Here is a 25,939-nt window from a genome sequence, read left to right as displayed (position 1 = left end):
AAACGGAAACACGAAAAGTTCATATCAAAACCCCGAGATTTTTATATGTTTTGTAAAAAATATGTTTACGTCTGAATTTCCCGTCGTGCCGATGCCTGGATCACGTCCGGGAGATTCGTAGGAAGTTTTCAATGCATTGCACAGATTCATCTCGTGTAAACGATTACTTAACAGCACGAAATTTGATCATATCATAACATTACATAAATAAATACATGTGTCCATTTACAGGCTAAGAAAGACAGATGCAAAAAAATACAGAATCTTACCGATGATAATGTGTTTAAACGGACCTCGTCTGCATCGACTGTGGGATTTTCATGGAGTGTATGTTTAAAAATGGCGGCGATGATGATACGGGCCTCCGCAAGAGGCTGTTCGTGATTGGCTTAGCCATTTTTCCATTTAAACATGATTGGCTTAGACTCTTAGTGTTGTTTTCATTCAAAGTCATTCTGCAGAACGTGGGGTTCGTAAGATGTTGATGTCGTCGATTTTTACTTTCGAAAGGTAATATCTGTGGCAAAAACATCGACGGCATTAGGACAAACGGTAAGTGAATGTGAAAACTGGTGTTGAAGAACGAAAATTCTGGGCCAAGCATGTTTGCACTTCGTCAATTTCGTTGCATGTGCCCGGTGAGTTTTCACTCTGTCGCGTCTGTGAATGAACGACGAGGACCTAAGTTCAGGTCATCTATACACTGTACAGAACTACAACGTTCTATGGCTTCAACGTCGCCCTGGGTTGTAAACGTACATGTGCTCCTGAATCGGGCTAGGTAGACGGGTGGTGGTCTGTTTGCAAATATTCTTGATGAGGTGCAAGTACCGTACAGGTGCAGTGCTACCGTGTTCTTCCACGAACGGCGGTGTCCTCAGTCATCCTCGAAGTTCAAGTTCCGTGAATCACATTTTAAATGTGATTCACGGAACTTGACCGTCGTATACACAGGCTCTAGAGTCAATGCAGGCGAACCGCTAGCCGCCACTGATACAATATTATTATTGTATCAGTGGCGGCTAGCGGTTCGCCTGCAAGTGCATTGACTCTAGAGCCTGATTTACCTTGATTTACCTTGATTGCCATGATTCATAAATCATGGCCAGACAGGGAAGGAAGCCTCTTGGCTTATATAATCCCTCAATGTCCATGGTAACTGTCAAGTCTTATTTTGAAGTCCAGTACTGTTTCAGCTTCAATAATATATGCTGGTAATTGTTCCATGCAGAGACAATCCGCTGAGTGAAGAAGTATTTCCTGCAGTCCAGTCTAACTCTTGATTTGGCAAGTTTAAGTGTGTGTCCTCTTGTCCTGTGATGCTGACTAAATGTGAATAAATTGTATGGTGAAACTCTGTCAATTCCTTTGATAATCCTGAAAACTTGAATCAGGTCTCCTCTCATTCTTCTTTCCTCCAAAGTTGTCAATTTCAATTCTTTCAGCCTCTCTTCATAGCTAAGATGGCAAAGTTCCGGTATTAATTTTGTTGCTCGTCTCTGTACCTTTTCAACTAATGTGATATCCTTAATATAATGTGGGTTCCAAAACTGTACTGCATATTCAATGTGGGGTCTAACCAGTGACTTGTATAACCGTATAATATTGAATTTTGTTTTGTACTTTATATTCCTTTTGATAAAACCAAGAGCTCTGTTCGCCTTCTTTACTGCTTCTGCACAATGTTTACTTGTCTTCATGGAATTATGGATTAGTACACCCAAGTCTTTTTCTTCCTCAACTGGAGTAAGAGCTATGTTGTTCATGGTATAATTATATTGCGGATTGGTTGATCCCACATGCATGACCTTGCACTTATCCACATTGAAAGACATCTGCCAGTCCTTTGACCAAACTTCAAGGTTATTAAGATCCTCCTGGAATTTATCCCGGTCCTCCATTGATTTCACAATTCTGCCAAGTTTAGTGTCATCTGCAAACTTAAGAATATGAGACTTCACTACATCATCGATGTCATTTATATAAATCAAAAATAAGACTGGTCCAAGCACAGATCCCTGTGGGACACCACTAGTGACGGATGACCATGTTGATGATGAACCATTTAATACTGTTCTCTGTAATCTACCGTTCAACCACTTTTGTATCCATGTCTTTACTTTACCAACAATGCCATGTGCTTCAAGTTTGGCTATCAGCCTGGTATCAGTGTTTCAGCCAGCTTTTGCTTGCATGGGGACACAGTGACCCATGGTAGTTCTGAATGGGGGACAAATTAAATTTTTGGGGACATGTAATGTATTTCAATAAAACAACAGTACAGTGTCATTATGTGTCATTATGACCTGGTACTGTATTTGGTGTTCAATAGGCAAGTCAGGTGAGTGCATTAACGGTGAGTATATATAGTAGGCCAATGGTGTTGTGCAAAATTGTGCCAACATGAAACTTGCAGTATCATTAAGTTTACTGCTACCACGTGGTATGCACATAAACTGTAGGGCTCCCCCTAAGTCACCAAGATGATTAGCCAACTCATTAGCCAAATCAAAAATCTTGTAGCCACTTTGAACAAATTTTAGGCAGTTTATGATCTCAAGTGTGGCAACAACTTTCTTGGTATTCAGGAGTTCTTCATTTTTCAAATCAAGATGTTTTGTATTTTACATTAAAGAAATATTTGTTCAGCTTTTATTGCATTAATTATCTGTGTTTTTATGACATTAAAGTGATAGGTATATTTTTTTCATTTCTGGTGGTAAACTTTTACCACCAGAAATAAAATTAGGTGGCAATGTGAAGTGTATATTTCTGTAGCATTCTGTCAGTGTTCACAGAATGACAACTTGATACAAGCTCCTAATGTGGCAAATTTATGCAGTTTGTAAGTCATGACGAAAATTTTGTGAGCCACACAGATAAAATTTTCCATGCAGAAGAAAGCATTGGGTAGCATAGTGGCAATGTAGATACAATTATTGTGGTGTTTAAGGCCCTGGTGTTGTGTCATAGTTGTGATCAAGCAGGCTCAATAGCATCTTAAGCATAAGTATTTTTCTTGAGACAAAAATGGTTTGGCCAAACCCAAATCCTGTAAAACAATACACAATGATATTGTTCATTTAATTTCCAATGTTTTAGAGTAATCATTGTTTCAAAGATTATGATAACATTTTAGCCCAGAAATATTTTCATTTATATTTTGATATCATCAAGAAATGTCTAGTGATGTTCATTATTATATCATGAAAGTGGTAGAATCTGCAGAAATATTAAAATCATTCAGAATCACACCATTTCTTGTATAAGTTATAGCAGTTTGAAATATGCCAAATGGACAATTTTAATAGCTCTACTTTTGAATTGTTGCTTTGATGTTAAGTTACCATGCAAAATTGCAGCTCTCAAATGTGAAGATTTGAAAATGAATATGCTTACTGCAAGTACTGTTGACAATCTCCATTTGCCATGACTCTTAATAAAGTAGAATTTAAAACTGACAGTCAAGCTAAATGCCATGTAAATTGGAAGGCACCAAGAAATTTCTCTTTTACATAAGATTGTACCTATTGCCCTCCCTAGGTGGTTTCTTTTGAACCATAATTGTGTACTTCATTCATGACATCACGTGAAATGACCCAGATTTGACCTTTCAGAAAACCTGAGTTTTGTCTCCTTTTCACTTGTACAATGACTCTGATTGTGAAAGTTTCCGTAGAAATTATGGTTTTTACTATCAAACTGAGTAGCTGCAGGCCAAATTTTGATGCAAGCAATGTAGGTAAAACTTGAACTCAAGGACGACCGGTACGCGGCACTCATCTATGCAAAACCAAGCCTCACAGACTGTCAGTGTATTCACGGACGTTGTACACCGGTGATGTATTGTACTAGTAGTATCGAACAGCAACAATGTTTGTTTTACGTACCAGGGAATTTGTAACTTTGTAGAAAGGAGAGTAAACTGTTTCAATACATTGCAACTTTGTAGGAAGGAGGGTAAACTGTTTCAACATCTTACAACATTTTATTGTTAGCTGTAGTTTTCTGCCCAGGAGGCACTGTCTAAAAATTCAATAGCCACAAAAATATGGCCTGCTCAGATTGCGTCATGGTGACCCACAACGGTTATTTTATCGGGACAAAACAAAAAAATTGCGTCAAATGTCGCAATGCCGCACGCTGGCTGAAACACTGTGGTATGCGGAACTTTATCAAATGCCTTGCTAAAGTCCAAGTAGGCAATATCGATTGGATCCCCTTCGGCCTGTGGTCGTATATGTCACAAGCATCCTGTGGTTGTAGAGGAGGTCACTTGTTTCGCACTATGAGAAGTCGCCCGTAGGCTCCAGGGAATCATAAAATAAACAAGAGAGCAACGCCACGCACGCTCAGTCACTGTTCTCGTCGAGTCCCGTGCGCAGATTTCGCGAGAATTTGACGTAAATGTCAAAAATACGACTTTTAATTGTGTATAGTTTTAAAGGTCACTCATCTCGCCAATCACAACGCTCGCTAAAAACTTTACGATCGGCCGTGGAAGCTGCAAAATCGTGGCCGTGCGATGAATTTCGATTCATTCCACTGATTGAAGGCACAGGCGATCACAGAAAAATGACCAGAAAACGCTTTTTTGAGCTCGGAGAATATTATCCTGCTGAGGGACACATGCACGTTAGCATGAAACACGGGCTCTTGACTCGGTGCAGGCGGTCCGCTGGCCGTCGCTGATACAATAAAAATCAAGTTTGATTTTTGTTGTATCGTTGACGGCTGGCGGTTCGCCTGTATTGTACTTTGGGTCAAGAGCCTGTGGCATGAACGATCGTGAGTAATTACAAATTATCGTAAAAACACTTTATTTCACCAGTGCATTCGACAAACACCATAAACTGGAAATTTAAATAATCGGAAAACTGGTCATGAATAAAAACCGAACTCGATGGTATAATGGGCGAACTCGGCTCTCAAACTTTGCCAAAACGATAGATCATGCAATGCTTGACCCGGAAAAAACATTGGAGGTCACGAATAAAATCAGCCCTAAATACAGCATAATCTTGAAAATACCCTAATTTTCGGCCCAAAATTCCAAACTGGACGTTAAAAATTACACTGATTGGGAAAAAGTCGATTGCTTACAGTAGAATCGGTCGATTTTCAAGCGGTTTTCGGCAAAAGAAGCCTCGAAATATGCTCTGGACATTGATGTTTCGACTGCGCATGCGTAGTCAGTTGACCCCACGCTATTGCATGTTTTTCCAGGGCAAAGCAAAATCATCTTGCTAACGGTTGTTGCGAGAGGGCGCTGGCGGGATGACGTCAGGATCTATTAACATATTTAATGAGGGTTTTATGTTTCAACAACAGGTTCTCATAGTGTTTCGGTCATGAACATCGTCTGTTGACGCCAAGATAATTTGCTGTCGCAATACTGTTCTCTAAGCCACATGATGTTGTCAGTATTTTTACCGATCTCGTCGAGAAGCTATGTACAGACAAATCTAGTTCAACGTTCTCAATTCCTCCTAGCTCTGCGTGGCAGGGCTGTGTGTTACCTGCGTTATATTATACGGCCTCTATAGTATAACGCCTGTAACACATAGCCCTGCCACGCAGAGCTAATTTCCTCCTTGAATTACATTCAAAGCACGCTTGAATGTAAGTGCATGTATATTTTATATAATTTTACATCTAATAGTTTTATAATCAAATATAACTAATTTGAGAACCATTTATTTTTTATTACCATGCAAATCCCCTTTCACTCAGCACCTGGATTTGTAACTTTTCATGCTGTGGTCAGTGAGTGACTTAGCTGATGATTGAATCAGTCTTATTGGTGATGAGAATGGTCTTGGAATATTTTGGAGTTGATTCAGATTCACTACAGGTAAAACAATTTATGAACTATATAAATTACGATATCTTCACAATACACCCATCAAATTTTATGTACAGGGTCTGCCAGAAATTCACTTGTACATTTTTCTGTGAAATGTATAAGGTACTCTGACTGGATGAATATTTATTAATTATTGAATTATGATCTTGTCGGGTAATTAATGATACTTTATTCAAAGTGGAGATATTTTGTAGTTACACAAGAAAAGTAGATATCTTAGTCATCGGATGTTCGTAAATTTGATGATATTCAGTCAAGAAAGTATCACTGAATATTGTACCTGGATAGGAAGAGAATTTGCTGTTCTAGGTATCTGTTGGACACAATCTGATTAAAATCAGATGTAGAGTACGGCAACGTCTATACTTACGCGGTCTTCTCTTGCCTTCACCTCTAGCAAGAGAATACCACGTAACTATAGACGTCCCCATACTCTACATTTGATTTAATCAGATTGCTGTTGGACGCAGTCTAATTACTCATTGAGATGTGTGATGAAACTTACATACAGGACTACTGAGCAAAGCTTGAGCAGTATTGAATGTACGCTTATTCTGATTCTTTGGCTACAGAAAAACTTGGTGGATATGCTCAATCTTGAATATATACATCACTGAATCAGTGTTTTACTATAAAAAACTGAATAAAAAACAATGGACTCATCAGTGGGATCAGACTGGCACTCAAAACAAAATTTTCACCTCTCATGAGAAACATGTCCCTGACATTTCTTCTTTGGACTCATACTCAATGCAGGATTGGTTGACTCAAAACAGAGACCAAAGAATGAGAAAAAGAAGGCGGTCCATTGTCAGGGTGATTGGAAGTCATCTTCCACTGAGAACCATGCAAGAGAGTCTACTTCAATGTAAGTAGTACCATGGATGACATTGTAAACAACATTTAAGGAACATGTGCTCCCATAAAAAAACTTTTTCCAAGTACAAGCCTATGATAGTTGCAAAATCAGAGTTTCTATGGTATAAGCTTTTTGACAAGCTGACGAGCATGCAGTTTGATTTTTGGCCCTTTGAATTATATTGGCTAAAACATGTCTTCAGCACTAATGATAGACAAATTGATTCTATGTTACATTTTACGCTTGCCATTTATGACCACTTATTGCATTCACTGTTGCTTAAAGGGAGGAGGTTGTTGGAAGTGCATTTAAGGTCATAGAGGACCCATATGACAAATGTAAACAATGTATCCAAGGTAAGGGGTGTTGGCTATTGATGGAAGTTAAAATATGTTTGTCATAATTCATTGTAACATTTTATTGATGTAATGCATCTAGTACATGAAATATATTGTTTGTAAACAAGAAAGTCAAACAGATGCAGTTCCAAGGACTCCATCCCTTTAATTTACTCAAGAAGATATTTTGATACATAACTAAAACCTCAAAAGCAGCAAGAGTGGGTTCTGAAGACTCAGAAACTTTACTTTTTTTCTCTGTATGATGTAAAACAGATTGATTTGCAAGATGTGAGGGCGTCTGAGAGAAGAGGGTGGAAACCAGTTTTCTTCGAAGAGGACAGTGAACCTTTGGTGGTGTCATCACTAGCAGACATCAAATGGCTGTCAAACATCAGTCCAGATAAACATATCAGAATGAGGTAAGATACAGCAGACCCTAGGCATAGTGGGTACGACAACTATTTTTAACTTTTTATGGGTAAATCGTTTCAGATAGTCGGTCGGACACGTGGTAAGAAAGTAAGAACTATTTCTGTAAGTTATTTCTATAAGTTAAATCAGGGTGTAATCTATTTATATCATGTTAATTGCCATTGTGAAATACCTTTGCAACTTCTGAGAGTAGATGCCCTCAGTGTTGAGATATGTTGTTGCTTTTGTCAGATTTGCAGTGTACAAATAAGTTAAAAATAAAAATTTGCTTCATAATGAAGAAAGAGGTAAAGTACATTTGCCATAATGTACACTCACTTTTCCTTATTGTGGTCTAAATTTGCGCCATGCATGAGGAGTTCAAAAAATTCCAGTGTCAGGCAATTGTAGTACTTACTAAGTTTATAGCAGAGTAGCCATTGATACAGCAATATCAGCCATTTCCCATCCATGGCTTTGCATGTTTAAATACAGATTGTAATTTTCTTGAAGCTTTCACAAAACTTTTGGTACAAGAAATTTAGAAAAACGTTTTCAGAAAGCGGTGTCACTGTGCAAGATTTCAAGATAAAATGGAAGGATTATTCCTTACCTTAACCCTTCTCCTGCTGAACTGTCCCATAGGAATACATGTTATACACTGAATTGCCTGGTACAGGTGTACAGAATTCAAGGCATTCATGTATATCATTTCTTTCAAATAACATCATCATAATATTATGTAGAGCTCAGCCCTTGGTGTCACGCCAGGGGTTAAGATTAGAAATTTTATTTGTGTTGATTCATGATTAGTAATAGTAAAGGATAAAATAGAATTAATTGTTACTAGCTATGTATATATTTGTACAACAACTATGCCCAGTTTAACCTCTGATGAAAACTGTTCACACACGTACACGATGCATATGTCAGACCCTCCAAGTATAGATTTTCTGTTTAATGTGTAAAAATATTGGACATAAATTGGCAATTTACTCAGTCACTCCAGCAACCACAGGCTAAAATTTGGAATTACATTCACTTTAATACATTTGTTTTGATGTGGATTTTGGGGTGAATTCTGCATTTTCTGATAATAAATGAATTTAAAGAATGGACAGTTTTGGTCAAAAATAACGGGTTCACATCTTTGTGCCATATACATATGTACAACAGGTCAAACTGCATAACTATTTACACTAACATTGGCTGCCAATTAAAATCCTGACAATTTCTAACAAAACAGAATGTTCTGGTGTGACTTTTCCAGAACAGAATCATGCAATGGTTGCCTAGCAACCCCTTTTGATTGGCAGTAATAACATGAATACAAATGTTTTCACATTTCACAAAAGTTCCAACAGCTTGTACATGTAGCTGTAGAGCAATGTAAATATTTACACTTTAATTTAAAGTCTGGGAAGATAGACTGATACATCAGCATTGAGTGCAATGAGAAAGTATCCCGATGGTAAAAAAGTTTAGAATTTTTGAAACTACAATAAATATATGATTGCTATGCAAATGAGCAGTCACCTCCAATTGTGCGAGTTCAGAGACTTTCTGCCAATTGATGGTATAGGTTATTGAAATAGCTTCATATTGCGATATCGAATTGCACAGAAAAATGGAACCAGTTTACAAAATACAATTTTGAAGCAAATAAAGTAGCTGAAAACACTTCATGAAGAAAATGTACTTCAATAAACTTCACCTCTGATTCATCAACATTCTGAAACTGTCACTGGCATTATGGCTATCATTTGATTATGTTGATGCTTGTGTAAATAAAAGATTCAATGTCAAAAGCAATGAAGATTATTAAAGGTATGATACAACAATTGAAAATGTAAATGTACAGTAAATGAATAAAGAGAGTTGTGACAAGAGAAATTGATGGACAAGTTGCTTAGCAACAAAAGGATTATAATCTTCACAGCTGATTTGAATGACCATTCCCTCATTGACATAGATGTTTTTGTCTGGCTGTCAGACATTCCGGAAGTTACGCACGATGTTCCAGTATACTGCTCCAAGTTTGAACAGCTGATCATAGCCGTCAAATTCTCTTCGCATATAATTGTCATTATTTGCAAGATGGAAAATCAACAAGATGTTGAGAAATCAATCTTGTTACAAGATTGATGGAAAAAGTGGAGTCGCAAGGATGGGAATGGTTGACCAGTAGTTACCGATGTCTTCGTGGGTTACCAGTCCCTTAGCAAATACTGCACCAATAAGAGTTTCATTTCATTGGGGTCGTATCAGTTCTCGGCATTTTCGGCATCAAAATCATTGTCAGAGTCATCGCCGACATCTGAAAATCCTAAAAATTTTCCACTATGCTTGTCATTGAAAATTTCGCGAATTTCTGGGGAAGATTGTGCAATCCACTGATGTCAGGACCTGTTGCCGCCATTTTTAAATCCACCGTGACAGCGCAACCTTCAAAATCATAACATTGCGACATTTCATCCGGGTAACATTCAAATCACATGATCAAATTTTCACTAGACTGACCTATCACCACCAACTTTACAATACATGACACAACACGTTTAAATTTCATACAGATCATTTTTATTTGTTGATGTTTATTACAGTAACCTTGACTGCTGCCCTGACCTGGAATATATTATTCCAGGTTCAGTTTAGTAATGACCCCCAACACCCAGAATATTCGGGTTTCACCCCCAGAAGAAGAAGGGTTGAAATAAAATTGGGGAAAAATGCTGACTCAGCAGTTGTTCTTAGCACTTTGATAAATATATCATTGCCTATTGTTTGGTCAGTACCTAGACCCTATTTTTCTTAAGGGTCTATGGTCAGTAACACATTTTTTCTTTATAAATGTACAGTCGAAAAGATATTTTTAAAAATAACATTTTAGAAGGGTGATCTCAAGAGCAGGAGCATGTAACAAACAGAGTGAAAATGTGAGTTTTGCAGTAGGGGGAGGGAGAGTTATATAGGGATATCTCTATGTGTTGATGGAAGAGCTTGCTTTTTGAAAATCATAGTGTGAGGGCGTTTTTGAAAAGGTATTATTTTATATGAGTTTCATTTTATATCAAAATGTTTTATTTACATATATATGTAAAAATGGTTACAGTCACACAAAATTGGCTTTTGCTACACCACTAAGCATTAACAATTGTTTGTATTTGTTTGACAGATCTGAGTACTGGCCATCCAGGGCAAAACGAACCAAAGCCAAAGTGAGACCCAGCATACTACCAAAAGAATCAGCATCCATCACGCCGATACCAGAACATGACACCATGGATACAAACCCCGCTGTCATGGCAACACCAGATCCCAGCGCTCTGACAAAGATCAGCGCGTTAGAGGAAGAGCTTGCTAAACTCAGGGCACAGATAGCAATGATTGTGTCAACTCAGGCGCAGCAACAACAGATACCTGGTAGGGACTTAAATTTAAGATATGAAATATTCTAGACACACACAATGGCACAGTCAGTACTGCATTTAACCTATTTCAGGTCACGCTGTTCAAAATCATGAAAGTCGAAGATCATAGAGACACATCAACATGTTATGCAAGATCCCCATCTGTTTAAATCAGTAAAAATCACAATATTTATGTCTGTCTCAGCAAACAAGTCTGTTCTGTGTATGCTTTTCATAAAGTGTCTCTAAATGATGCAGTCTTACCAAAATGTCATACAGGACATGTTATGCTATGTTTTGTCAACAAACTTGACCTGATAGATAGTGACACATGAACCTGACAGGAAAAGAGTTACTGGCTGTACATGCCTAGTGCATTTTACTGAAACAAACTAACAAATAACATAACACCATGTTAAGCTGGATATCTGTCACTTTATAAATCATCTAACAGTTCTACATTTGATTGTTTTACAGCAACACCAGTGACAGGGTTTACACCAAATTGTATCCCAGGTATCGAAACACCACCATTGACACCAACCTGCCCTAGGTTTGCCCCTCCACCGCCAGCTCCACCACCACCCCCTCCTCCTCCTCCCCCTCCTCCATCTCTGCTGATGCCTAAACAGATGTCAATCTCTGAAATCATCAAGAAAGTAAGTCAGAATAAGTACATGTGACTATCTACATGTATATACAAATTGGCAAAGTGATAAAATTTTCAGCTATTTTGTGGCCAGCTGGTTAAAAATAGAGCAACCTGCATAACAAAAAATATTTAAACTGGTTGCTGAATTTGTCTCAAATATGGTGTGTCTTTTTTTTTAATAATAAATGAAACATTTTCAAAGGACTGCCTTTTGTAATTTTAATTCCATGTAGACTGCAATATTTTTAATCGGCTGTTTTTCCAGGACAAATAATCTTCTCCAGGTTTTGGTCAGCAACAGGTTGTCACATTTTTATAATAATAATGACTGTGGTTGCTTAGAGTCAGTCCATCTGACACCAAAAGATGGACCTCTTTACAGCTGAGATTGCCTAATATGGATGGGTTTTCCATCCCTAGGTCATCTCACTTTATTTTCCATGGGACTGGGCAGTAATTCCACTTTTGTGAAGAAAAATTTCTTTTGTAAAATATTTTACTAGGTTGATAAATAGAAGTAAAAATAAAAGCAATGGGAATCAGTACTTTAAACACAATACATTAAAACAATATTGTTGTTTGAACAAACAAAATCTCTAACGGTCTGTAACTCATGTGTAGTAACGTCATAACCAATTTTTTTCCTTTCAGAACAAAGCTGCCAAAGGGGAGACTAAGGGAGCGAAAACACCAAATACTCCAGCTGGTATGCCAAACATGGCTGATGTGTTGAAAGGTCTGGGGTCAGTCAAACTCAAGTCCATAGCAAGGTTAGTCAGCGTTCATATGGACCAGGGTCAAAGCTTTGCAGTAATTCCTTCAGTTCAACAGTTTGCATTCCTGGCATCTAGCGATTCTCATGATGTATGTTACAAAGAAATCTGGTTGTACAGTAACTTAGTGGGGCAATACTGCATTTTTGTTCTTTATTATACATCATTGCACAATGTATTTACTGTTCCACTAGACTATCATAGTGGTATTACAATCCTGTTCATCCAAATAATGCAATAACAATGATCCTGGCTAGCAATAAATGGAGTACATATGCTCCGGGAAAGTGTTTAAACAATCTGGAAAATGAAATTGACTCCTGGAAAGTCCTGGGAAATCGATAAGCCACCAATGATTTTTAAAAATCACAAATGATCGGTAATGAGATGTAAATTGATATATAAAACTAATAATACTGTATTCTGAAAATGATACCTGGAAAATGGCTTTTTGGACCTCAAAAAGTCTCTGAAATTTAAAGCCATTGAATTTTAAGTGACTTTCAGTGTCTTGACCCTTTGGATGCCGGTTGGTGAGAATTCATTTCAGAGATACATGCTGTCAGTTTACAAAGGAAAATACGTTTTCAGTCATAAGATACACTTACAACCACTAGTGTGAAAATATATTTTTGAAGATCGCTTTTAACTTTTGTGAATGTAGATCTCCAGGTGGCACACCAATCAGGCAAGCACCAAAGCCCAGTGACAGCGATGACCCGGCAGCTCTAATAGCTAGGGCTTTGAAGAAAAAATTTGCACACCGCTGTGTAATGGACAGCCCTCCAGTAGGCAAAGAAAATGAGCATGGCTTCACACCATCTCCTCAGAACAGTCCACTGAAAGCCAGTCCTAAGGTAGGAAATACTCCAAGACTTTCTGTGGAATTATCTGTCCGTTGCAGCAAAGAATATTTTTTTTGTCAAAGTGCAGCAGCTCAGTAGGTGAAAGCTGATTGGTAGATTTTAACTATTCACAGCAAGGGGTCTGAAATTAAGATCAACAGAGGAGGTTTAACAAGTCTTGTTTGGAGATATTGGAAATGCATTTTTTCAAGTGCAAATATACTATTGTATGATACACTGTTCTACTTTCAATGTTGCTGTCTTTGCAAAGTAATAGAATAGCCCCACTCATCCTTCAAAAATTCACCTGCAATAGTTTACCCCTACCTCCTCCATCTCCTCTGGTAAGAGATATAATTGCATTAAACCATCTGTAAATACCCTACTAGTTTGTTGTCTCTGTCTTGAACATATTTGTAAAGTGGAAAGTACTAGTCTATGGTGTCACTTTGGCAATTCCAAAGTTAAGTTTCTGTTTCCACAATATTTCTGAGATATAAGTCAGCAAAAGACAGAATTTTGCCTTGCTGCTCTGCACTGTCTGTACAACAGAGGTGTTTTGTGGCTTCAAATGAAAGGGGTTTGTCATTGACCTAGTAATGTTCTAGACCTAATTGTCTGTTTGATCATATTGCAATGTATTTGTTGTGCCGTCTAATCATGTATTTTCTGTTTGTTTACAGTTTGGACGTCATTTATTGAAACCTTGCAAAAGTCGTCGAAGCTTGGACCATCATCATGCCACCTCACCTCTCGCTGATGTCAATGCTTGAAGGCATTTCAAATTTACAAGAGTTCGTACATCATGCATTGGGAACACCGGATCAAGGAAGAGGAAGTTGTGAAATTCCGTTGGCTTACGTGGTCAATATCAATTTAGGGCTAGGGTAGTATTAGTAATTCTTAAATGGACCCCTACAGTTGATGATTTTTGACAACCATTCCCTGTTTGATCCAGTGTTCTGAATAAGCACCATTTCCACAGGCTGATATCAGATATAAAATATGCAAAATAAGTTCTGGAATTTCTACCCTTTAGTTGATTTCTGTCCCTTTTATCATAAAAGCATTTTAAGTGGAGGAAACAAATCCCAAACATTTTTAATAACGCATTTTCACTCTTTTTACCAATTAGAGATCTTTTTTCTCCATTCTCATTTTATTATGTACTGCAACATTCATTTTAAAATTACCTCCTCACATTAAATTTTTACTGTACATATTTTTCCTCAACATGGAATTTATCTCTATTTACACAGCAACATAAAATACACTGCTTGTTTTGTAAATAACATCAGATTAAAGCATAAAATTCATGAATTAATTTTGACATTCCTTTAGGAATTACAGCAGATGTAGATGCCTTACAAGAATAAGATAGTGTGTGTGTCTCAAAGTTAAAGACTGGTCAAACTTTCCATCTTTCCTTGGTGAAAATTTGATTTACTCCAAGAGCTTTGTAATGAGCCAACACAAGTGGCAGATCTGAAAATATCATTAAAAATTGAGAAACTGAGACACATCCTACCTTAATGGTAAGAAGTCAAAAATCTGCAAGATGATAGAGATGTTATTTTTGTATCAACAGACAGGTACTTTAAATGCACTCTATTTTGTATTCCTTCCATTTTGGTCACATGTCACATACTTGGCCACCAACTCTCAGCTATTATTTGTAAAAACTTTGTAAACCTATCCACTATTGTAGAAGTTTTTGTTGTGAAGACTTGCTTTGTTGATAGTTTTGTCTCCATCTGAAATGTTGGCTCAATATCTTGTAACTGACTTCAACCATAGAGGGCTAATGTACAGCATCTCAGAAGCTTGTTTGTTGGCTGAAATGCATCATTCTTCTTGATTCATTTCCGAAACTGCCATCAGACAGAAAATAGCCCAAGTTTGAGACTCCTTAACTGGCTGTAAATAATGACAATCTGACCAATCAGATGTAACCTTCTGAGCTGCTGCACATAGTCAGACCATTGACCCTGAGTCTGTACTTGTGTCTGCATTCTGTGAGTGTTCAACAATGTCAGTATCTGTGAAAATACTTTGGTGTAGATGATTGTCGTACCAAATCATACACTTTATATATGTGTATATCACCAGACTGGCTTCTCTCAAGTACAGTATGTAGTTCATTGTCAATTACAGCATTACTCTGCAAAAGTTACCAGTTTGAAATGCCGAATCAAAGAAGACCTACATTCAATTGAACTATTTCATCTCATTTACAGGATAAATTTAATAACACAAAAAAGTTCACTGCCAAGCCAGCAGAAATGTTCTGTGAAAAGAGATAAAGATACAATCTATTTTAGCCAATTTTAATAAAAGGTATTTACATTTCATGTTGAATGTGAACTTTGTCTTTATTCATTCTCTGCCAATAGACAATCCATACCCCTGGTACAAATCTATAAGCCATTCAATGGCATGTCTGATCACTGTAATTCAAATGCGATGATGTTACTTTACTAAATGAAAAGTCCATGCGTGTGGGCGAATGTTTTTGCATTTTCCAGCACAAAGATGTCTAACTATTCGTTTAAACTGCAAAAGAGCTACATTTCATTCAGTGACTACAAAATGTAACACTTGATTCAATTAAACAAGTGTGCATGTACAATAAACCACAGCAACAATAGTAATAATAGCAAAGAGTCAGTGTAAGTACAGAGACACTTGACATTAAACTATCAAATCAAAGCACAGGTGCTGGGAATCATCCAAACAAGCCAGTCATTAGGTTCCCTCCTGTTAATGATATGAAAACGTGTAGTGTGTGTAAAAAAACATGCATACCAGGCATCGAAGTGGCAAGCCTTGCCTGTAGTTGTAATATTTGTGATTTTATCAGCATTGCTGTGTCTTCGAAAATTTTGCATTTTCCCCCAATTTTTGGGGGGAGGGGGGGGGGGGGGTCAGCAGCCAACAACACCCCCACTCCTCGCAGTCTACGGCTCTGGTATATACATTTATACAAAATTTCAGGAAAGCTATTGAGTAATACATTCATTTTTGGATGACTACTAGTGGTAAGTAAGAATATATATATATATATATATATATATATATATATATATATATATATATTATGGTAAGTAAGAAATATATATATATATATATATATATATATATATATATATATATATATATATATATATATATATATATATATTATAAACATACATAAATACAAACTCCCTCGTTACGAGATCTGTATCATGTTCTGAGAATGTCTTCGTCGTAAACTACGCACCTCTTTACGGCAACAGCTTAGCGCTACCCGTTAAGTTTTGCGTAGGTTCGCGGAGCGAAAATTATGGTATGACTCGCGAGAATGGAGAATGTGTGTATGTATATCTAGAACAGAAACAGTTAATGCTACTGCCAGTCTGCATTATGTTTGAATTCCTTAAGGAGGTATTCCATGGATTCACCATAGGGAAGTGAAGATTTCAAGGATGATGAGTCTCATACCAGTGAAGTGTTAGCATGATGTGAATCGTATATCTGCTTCAATCCGGACATTTCATATTCATCTTGATTCACCAGAATGCCTTGCACAGCCATGACGGTTGTGGCTAGCCGATTTATTGGTATTGAGGTTCGGTTGGCAGCAACTTTCCGTGCATTCACCACAGCAGACGACCAGGTACTTCCAGGCTGTCCGATGAATATCTTAGAATCTGCAGATGAATGAATATGGTATCTAAAAATATATAGTGCACGATTTGAGGTACATGAATGTCAAACATGGATAAAGTGTCATCAGAAATCAATGTATTTCCACACAAAATAAATATTTATATCCTAAACCTAGTATAAATAAGTGTAAAAGATATCGCTGGATGCATTTGTTGGTCTGAATGGAAATAAGTGCAGGTATAATTTAGTGATGTCAATGTCAATACGAGTCAACGCGTACGACTCCACCATGTATCCAAAGTCTTCCGTCATGAAGCATAGAGTGTAGTAAAATCTGTTATTTATGGAATAGGCATTCGATTACAATGAAATCATCTTTTTACAAACACGTCTCTGAAAAATTTCTCTTCACGAAACTTTTATTAAAACAAAAATACAAGCTTAAGCTAATAACGTGAAAACTCGATAAAGCCTACCCTTCTATAAGGCTTGATACCAGTAAGATAAGGAAACTTCAAAAGTGGTAGAGGTTCTGGAAACCATGTTTTAATTTCCTTGTAACCCATGACAGGCGCCGTGGATACGAAAAAATTGAAGACACGGCCAATCTTTAGGCTAAACTTTGCTCATTCTTTGTTTACAGAAAAGTAAACCGATCACATTATTAAAATCCCAGGGGTCACCATTTGAATTTATTGGATCGGCAAAGTATTTCAAATTTGTTTAAATTTGTAAACACCTCTGCCTGCCGCACTCTTTTCACCTTTCTTTTCATCTAATGTAAAACGAAATCGATGAAAATTTGCATGTTACAGGTTTTAGAATGACTAATATAGTTGTGAACTAAAAATGTCAATGCGCCATATTACCGCTAACTTACTGATACAAATTTGTTCTTCGACCAAGGACCATGTGTAGTTGTCCAACTTCATTCTAGCGATAGACGGGTTCTCATCTACTGTTATGTTTTCGGCGGAGAAGACGTTACGAATACCTTCATTTCGAAGCACCTCCACGATATTCTTGAAAAACAAATAATGAATTAATTGGGATGAAACATGCATAATGTCACTCTTTCTAGCTCTGTTCTAGCTAGTAGCCACGGATATTATCGGTACAAATGCATTGGTATTCAAATCAGATGCATGGGTGTTCAGATTTAAGGTAGTATGCCCCTCGAAAGTGAAATAGTTAAACATTTGCTCTAACTTTCCTCAAGGAATATTTCAACCATTCTCTTGCTTAATGCAAAACAAAAAAAATCGGGGGTCACCGCTCAAATTTTCTTGGCACTAGAGAAACAAATTACCCAAGATTTATTGATATTTGAAATTCAAACTGGCCACCGTCCCTGTGTTAACTCTATGGAGGAAAAAATAAAATTTTCGAAAAAATAAGATGGTAGAAAATTTTCTTACACCAAGAGCTTTAAAATGAACCCCCACAAGTGGTAGATCAGAAAAAAATTGTAAAAGTTTGAGTCCGAAATCTGTCCCCGAGGTGAATTCTACATTAAGTGGGAAACGTAAGCACAATATTCTTGTGCAACAAAACTTTCAGCGTCTTGAATAATTAAAAGGTCAAAAGTTTTGTTTTATTTTGGATTTTGTCAATTTCAGTATGTAGAAGTTAAGAATTATGTTATATATTGATCTATGATTAATCAGCGTCTTGAAAGTATCATTCAGTTTTGGGATCTGCCAGAAATATTAGACTAAATATTTGATGATGGTGAGCCGACAACTGTTCTGCCACATCGTACACCTTGCCGATGTGTAAAGTGAGCTATATTTTACCCTAATCTTGACAACCATCCACTAAAATTGTATCCACGTATCTTATCAACATGTGTATCCTACTGAAGTGTATTCGTGCGTATTCGTGTTCTTTTCATTTCCATTTAAAAATCATCACTTCATCATCACTTTTTCGCTTTTATTTGCCATTTTCTTATGTTCTTGAAAGAGATTTTATGTAAATTTCAATTAGTTCATCAAACAGATAATACACATTTTTCGTGTAGTGTTATTTTATGTTGAGAGGATACAATGCAAAGACACTCATCATACACAAGTCATACTTCTCTTTATCTGTCTATGTACATACTTTATTTTTTAGAGCAATGAAGCTTAGAAATCTTTCCAACTTCCTTGTTAAGGCCTACTGCTGTTTTAGATATGTTTTTCATATATGAAGGGGGATGTCGGACAGACACATAGAAATCATACAGTAGGATATTTCAGAAGATGTTGGTTTCTCATCATGATTTCTAGTGTAGACACAACATGAAAAAACTGACGGTCTGTGCTAAATGTGAAAAGTTAACATCACTTTGGCAGACACATGTGATATCGGTGTTATCTCCTGAGAGCGGAGCTTTTCAGCTTGTCAGAGAAGACCCAAATATAGGTGTTTATAGGAGTGAAGTATTGGCATAATAGCATACTTATGCATTGCAGCATCTTTAACTCTTAATGTATTGTTTATCAGGACAGACAAAATCTATAGGCCATGCTTGGCATGATGCTTTGCGTGACTTTTGATCTGCTGGATAAGTTACTGAATATCTACAATTGTAAGCCATGTAACAACCCCAAAGTATATTCATTCATTTATTCATTAACGAGTTTACTATACCTGCTCACTACGCCTGATCAAGTCAAGATTCACGTTAACCTTTGTATTCGTTGAATTATGATCAATAATACGTATGAGCAGAGGTTCACACTAAAGAGCTCAAACACCATAGAAAGACTATTTATTATAGTTTATGTCTCATAATACAGTAAAATCAAGGCTCATAATTAAGAGAGTCAGAAACTAGTAATCAAGAGAATTGAAATCTCGTCATTACGAGAATCAAAAACTCGTAATTACGAGAATCAAAAAAATCGTAATTACGAGATTTTAAAATTCGTAATAACGAGAATCAAAAACTCGTAATTTCGAGAATCAAAACTCGTAATTACGAGATTTTTTAATTTTCTTTTTCTTACAAAAATGTCACGAATACGCTTCCGTAGTATCCATAGTAGTTTTTTATGGTATTTTTTTCTTTCACGATATTGAAAGAAACGCAAAAATGGTGACTCTGTCACCGTAAGCATAATAGTTTTGAATAAGCTTATGTAATTGTTCTAAACCAGGTCGATAGCTTTAAAAAGTTACAACAATTCACTGATTTAAATTCTTCGTCCACGTTTACAGTTTTTAATAGTTGCAACGACAGCATTGTTCTATTTTGAAGAAGACTGACATACCGATGAGACTGGAGGAGTTGCCACATACAGGAACCTTACATTGTACTGCATCAGTAATTCCCGAACTGCTTTAGCAACGGGAGCCGCTGCACCGTCCGTCGTGATCACCTCTCTTCCTATGACGTCACAATTGCCTCGCTTTGGAATTCGCCCACCGGCACACTTCATCGCGTACCTGGTGTTCAAATGATTTGAAACGAAAATAGTCACATGTGCACCTTCGTATACGTATATGATAGTCTGAGTGCGATAAGAATAAAATTATCTGCGATGTACAACCTAAAATCACCTAATAGCTTCACAACGGATTACTTCATGACGTACCTGATGTCACAACGGTTTGAATGGGATCTTTTGAACTCATACGATTGTCTATATGGGATAACATTTTTACTGAGTTGTGATGTATTAATCAAATCTGCCCAACATCGGAATACCACATACCATATAGTGTGAAAACGATTTGGAACAAAATTATAACATCCATCTGATCGTCTTAACGCTTTGATATTTTAATTAGTTTCTGTCTGAAATGGCATCATCTGTTTAGGTAATATTCGGGTTACCATAGAGAACGTAAACGTGTTGTCTTTCGTTATGAACAGACTATTCAGATTTATTTCACCCTCACAGCACAAATCACAAAATGATATGCATGAAATATTGACAACAATTCTTTTTTCGTACGTAAATTGCAAGCATAAAATCCGTTAGATGAAGGCAGTCGTGTTTCCCTCATCAGGCTCATGTCAACATTAGTGCCGACATCTATTCCATTTGTGTCTCCTCGCTGTTCTCTTGATAAATAAACTGTATAATTGAAGTTTGCGGGTTTTTATTTAACAGAAAGATATTTTAACATGTTGTCTCTTCGACTGTTGTAACTTCAGTTCTGTTTTTTAGTTTATTTGATCCAAATACAGAAAAAAAAGACGAGCTAAAGACAAGCCCTGAGCTCAGTTTTGTCCATAATTCTTCTTCGTGATAGGAAAATCGCCGTCGGCCGAATGTGCATCTCGATTAGTTTCTCAAGATGCTACTGGAAAGCACAGCACGTGTACATGATACAAACCAACTAGCCAGATGGAAATAATAGAAAACTTAAGTACCGTTTCTTGATGATCCCATACACACCCATTGCGAAGACCACATACTATTTAATAAATTGTTCTCTTGCCGGAATGTCATATTGTAAAAGTGAAAACAAACATTTTGAAGAAACTTTGAAGTAACATTGAATTCGTTCATGGACAATTTGAGTACGGCTCCGACCACACTGGTACCGTACGGGAATTTCCCCCTCATTTTTTCTCAAAATACTCAGTGGACCATTATGGGCGTCATAAAATTCCACTTTGTCAAAGTACGCTTACCGATTCCGGACACCTGGTACCACCATTTAACTTATTGGTTCGAGATTGCACTATTGATTCTGTCAGTGCTTGTTGATGTTGTTGTTGTTGTTGTTGTTGTTGTTTTGTTTGTTTGTTTCTAAGACCTGGTGAATAACTTTCCTTGAATGATAACGATTGCTGGAATTGATTTGATGTCATATTCCACTTTGTAAACACATGTCGATCAGACCGTATCTATAACACGATTGGAACTAATTTGGGATATAATTGTATCTTCACATTTTTCAAATTTTCTCAAAAGAGTTAGGTGCCATAGAGCTGAATGTTGCAATTTAACAAATTACTCATAAAAACATGTGTGTTACTTAAAAATAAAAGCAGATGAGCTTACATTTGCTGATTAAAATGACCTTACTTCACCATCCAATAATATTAGTTCCAATCGTCTTCTATTTATTAATACAGTAAGTGATACTATACCAGTGTTCAGAATGGACAAAATTCTTTACCTTTCTCTTGCTTTGCTTCGCCAATGCATTGTGATGTATGGCTCTCCCTCCATGGTTTTATTCGCTATCCATTCTGCCGTAGCTCTGATGTTAGGAGAATTCACAACATGTTTCCTTGTCAAATCATTTACTGTAGTTGGAATTCGCTGGTATGCATCAGGGCGCAAGACCCATACTCCGACACATTTCATGGACGATGCGTCAACGATCCTCTGTTTTGTTTGATTTTCTGTCGTGGGCAGCGTTTCGAAGCCCGGTATATGAATCCCAAACGCTTTTAAGTACATTTTTGCCGACATATTATACGCGTTCTCATGTTTGTTGTGTTTCTTACTAAAAGTGGTGAGCACAATGTCCACAGTGTTATTGCATTCTCGTTTGAATCTCTCCAGAGACACAATATCAACGATCTGACGTAGGATTTCAAGATCGAATGTTTCCTGCAGAAATCTCCTCGTCATCGTTCCATCGTTGAACAAATGGTGAGCAAAGAATCGAACCGCGTCAACCAAAGAGCGATTTTCCATGACGCAATACGTCAGTGCATCGAAGAAATGATTATATTGACAATTTGGACCGCCTCTCTGATAGGCATTGATGTACAGAAGGTACCTCTCACTTCCATTGTTTGACTGTATCTACATGGACAAAATATACATCCACAGTTACAACCATGCACATAGAATATGTATGCATGAGAGAGAGAGAGAGAGAGAGAGAGAGAGAGAGAGAGAGAGAGAAGAGAGAGAGAGAGAGAGAGAGAGAGAGAGAGAGAACTTACCGACTTAATTGGTTTATGTGTTTCTGAGGTGTAAATTTCCGTCGAGAACGATTTTCCCAATCGCTGGATCTGACTTGTCCCGTTACCACCATTGGTTTTTCTCTTCCATGGATCATCGTAAATTGAAGGGGCTGACAAGCGAAATCTATAGGTCTCGTAGCTCACACTTCCAAGATTCAACAACGCCAGCGATAAAATACAAGTTGCAACCGTGATATTTAAAACTACAAAATATCTAAAGGCGGAGTTATGATACATTCTTTCCAAAGATCTGAAGTGTTTTTGCTAAAGTTTCAACATGGTATCTTCTCAGCCATACTGAATGCATCGTCCCTCGGCAATGCACTGTGTGATTCTTGCATCTTTATGAGGGCGCTGTTACTATTGTGAGCAAGCTCATTTATTATGATATATTGTGTCTCGAAATATTCGTACCATGAAATGCAACTTTAACAATCCAACGGACTCATCAACAGTATTGTTCTTCTTGGTTTCGATGTGATTAAAACGTAAAATGTAATGATCAACGTTCAATGAAAATTTCAATGTTGTTGCCCACAATTTTGTCTGCGAAAATGAGTTTATAATCGCATCTCTCTCGGTTCGATTGTCATCACTAATCACAACTGATGAGCAATTACGGTCAACATGATGAGCATGCGAACTCATGGATGCCACTGGCTGGTGACTGAAATCTGAAAGTTTGAATTTACACATTTGTTTGTGCTATTTACCGACAGCTGTGTAAATACGAAATATATACGTGTAGTACCCCAAAATTTTTTAGTATAAAATCTTTCAAAAATGAATCCGTACGGGTAAAATTGACACTTTTTTGTTAGTTAAAGTAGAGATATTTTGTTTACAAAGAGTAGTAAAAAGTAAAATGTTGACATGGACGTATATAGTTGCCTAGGTCGACTTCTTTTAATAAGTTGCAATTCTATATCAAACCATATTCCAATGGATACAAACAAGAACAGTCTTACCTGAAAATGCTCTTTGAAATTTAAAATTTCAAAAAAAACCACATCCAAAAAGACAATAAAATTTGCTGTAATCGCAAAACCAGCTGTTACCAGACCATTGTGATGAGGATCTCTAATGAAACCTCGTTTGTTGTTGGAAACAAAGTTGTCAGTCGCGGGAACGATAGGAATAACCAAGTACACTGGCGCTATTTTGGCCCTCTAAATTCTCACTATACGGTCACCTGTAATCTAAATATGCCCATATACGGTCAAAGGGGCGTTCCTTGGTATTCAAAATGCCCATGTGAGGGCGCTGTTATTAAAAAGCGGCCACCCGCTTAAAATCTGTGATTAGTTAGATTTTCTCTTTCCATGGTAACTGTGGCAAAATTGGAACAGGTGACAGTATACCTTTAAAAGAAAAACCCTAGTATTACGGTTAAAGTACGTCACATAGTCACGTGACGCACTATGTTATGGATATCCTCCACATATACTACCGAACTGAGATTTGGAAATTTTGCACGTTACATATCTTTCCATATGAAAATCATTGAGAAGTAAATCTTGTTCTTGGTGATATACGGTCAGACGACTTGTTCGTAGTGATATATAGTCAGAAGTCTTGTTCGTGGCGATATATGGTCAGAAGTCTTGTTCCTGGTGGTATATGGTCAGAAGTCTTGTTCCTGGTGGTATATGGTCAGAAGTCTTGTTCCTGGTGATATTCTCGGATCGGACTATTCCTGTAGTGTTAACTCACTATGCAACATGGAAAGGATTTAAATACCACGTCTGTTACATCCGTGCTAAGTCAACTGAAACAAATGTATAAATATGGTATCACCGGACGGAAGTCAGTCATAGGTAAATAACAGTGCACTGCTTTGAACAATATAGCAACGGCACGCAGGCCTGTCTCTACACTCTCGGATACTGCACATGGTTTGACAAGTTTGACGGTGATACAAACACCCTTTCGATGACCAATGCCACCAAATCCATAACAACACGAAGGGTTATTTTGAATATTTATGAAATGTATTGTCGACCAAAAGCCTATCGTAAGGACCCTTACACTATAATGAAATTTTACAGGTATCTGACATTTTAACCCAGAACAATTTGTAGTTTTCACATATTCTCAACAGCAGTGAAGGGCGACACCATAGGGGATTCAATCTCCGATGATGACGATGATGATGATGATTAAATATTTAAAAATGAAGATAAATAAACATATATTTGGACTCAGTAAATTTGTTGTTATTGTTGTTGTTATTGTTGTTGTTATTGTTGTTGTCGTTGTTGATACTATTTGCCTAACTATACATGTGCGTGGAAAATTCAATACAGCCTAACTATACATGTGCGTTGCTGCCTAACTATACAGCCTAGGCTGTATTGAATTTGCAACGCACATGTATAGTTAGGCAGCAACGCACATGTATAGTTAGGCTGTATTGAATTTGCAACGCACATGTATAGTTAGGCTGTATTGAATTTGCGACGCACATGTATAGTTAGGCTGTGTTGAAATTTGCAGCGCATACTTTGTTCTTTTCTGCAAATAGTATCAACAACGACAACAACAATAACAACAACAATAACAACAACAATAACAACAAATTTACTGAGTCCAAATATATGTTTATTTATCTTCATTTTTAAATATTTAATCATCATCATCGTCATCATCGGAGATTGAATCCCCTATGGCGACACTACAACACAATACATTTTTTCAAAGGCAAATGGTACATTTGTTTGAGTTCCAATTTTAATAACGCATATCCTCTCCCATATAAACACTCAAAAAAGTACATTGAATCCTCCAGTTTAGTATTAGTGAACCCCTTGTTCATTCTCATAATACATGTAAATATCTATTGTCTGGTCTAATCCCTTGGAATGCGAATGTGGCATGGCACTGTTATTTGACATTCAGCGCAGATCTCTCCGTACATGGCAATGTCCTGAAAGAGCGCTCAGCTTTGTGCACAAACATGGTTAGAGTACATTGAGTGATTTCTGACATTCCTATAGAAATCACAATCACAGTGTAAATGACAAACACGCTGTACTCACTCTTTCAAATCAGATAAACGTTATGTACATTTTCAAAGAAACTGGAAATTTATCATGATGTTCGATAAGAAAAATCAAAATATGCTGTAAAATGGTGAAATTTAGACAAATAAAAGCCACAGTAGCGTTTCATCACCATTGAGACATGTTTTTGTAACTTTTTACTT

General features: G+C 37.0%; 3 protein-coding genes across 3 annotated transcripts; 1 reads left to right on the top strand and 2 right to left on the bottom strand.

Annotated features, from left to right (window-relative positions):
• The first annotated feature begins 437 nt into the window (after nucleotides 1-437).
• On the top strand, nucleotides 438-15,508 carry LOC139132975 (mitochondrial fission regulator 2-like). The gene is made up of 9 exons (XM_070699312.1): nucleotides 438-552; nucleotides 5,734-5,854; nucleotides 6,623-6,734; nucleotides 7,340-7,485; nucleotides 10,653-10,900; nucleotides 11,365-11,546; nucleotides 12,191-12,309; nucleotides 12,977-13,169; nucleotides 13,841-15,508. Exons 4-9 carry the CDS (start codon nucleotides 7,481-7,483, stop codon nucleotides 13,928-13,930), a joined length of 837 nt encoding a protein of 278 aa, XP_070555413.1. The 5' UTR covers nucleotides 438-552; nucleotides 5,734-5,854; nucleotides 6,623-6,734; nucleotides 7,340-7,480; the 3' UTR covers nucleotides 13,931-15,508.
• On the bottom strand, nucleotides 1,170-1,901 carry LOC139132695 (uncharacterized). Its single transcript, XM_070698961.1, has one exon. The coding sequence runs from the start codon at nucleotides 1,899-1,901 to the stop codon at nucleotides 1,170-1,172; it is 732 nt and encodes a 243-aa protein (XP_070555062.1).
• An 858-nt stretch (nucleotides 15,509-16,366) lies between the features above and the next one.
• On the bottom strand, nucleotides 16,367-24,094 carry LOC139132476 (uncharacterized). The gene is made up of 5 exons (XM_070698805.1): nucleotides 22,714-24,094; nucleotides 21,933-22,570; nucleotides 20,069-20,243; nucleotides 17,689-17,830; nucleotides 16,367-16,849 (listed from the first exon to the last, which is right to left on the bottom strand). The coding sequence occupies exons 1-5, from the start codon at nucleotides 22,969-22,971 to the stop codon at nucleotides 16,635-16,637; spliced, it is 1,428 nt and encodes a 475-aa protein (XP_070554906.1). The 5' UTR covers nucleotides 22,972-24,094; the 3' UTR covers nucleotides 16,367-16,634.
• Nucleotides 24,095-25,939: the final 1,845 nt, after the last annotated feature.

Source organism: Ptychodera flava, chromosome 5 (assembly GCF_041260155.1).
Source record: "Ptychodera flava strain L36383 chromosome 5, AS_Pfla_20210202, whole genome shotgun sequence".
NCBI lineage: Eukaryota > Metazoa > Hemichordata > Enteropneusta > Ptychoderidae > Ptychodera > Ptychodera flava.
This window is presented reverse-complemented; position numbering and strand designations above follow the sequence as displayed.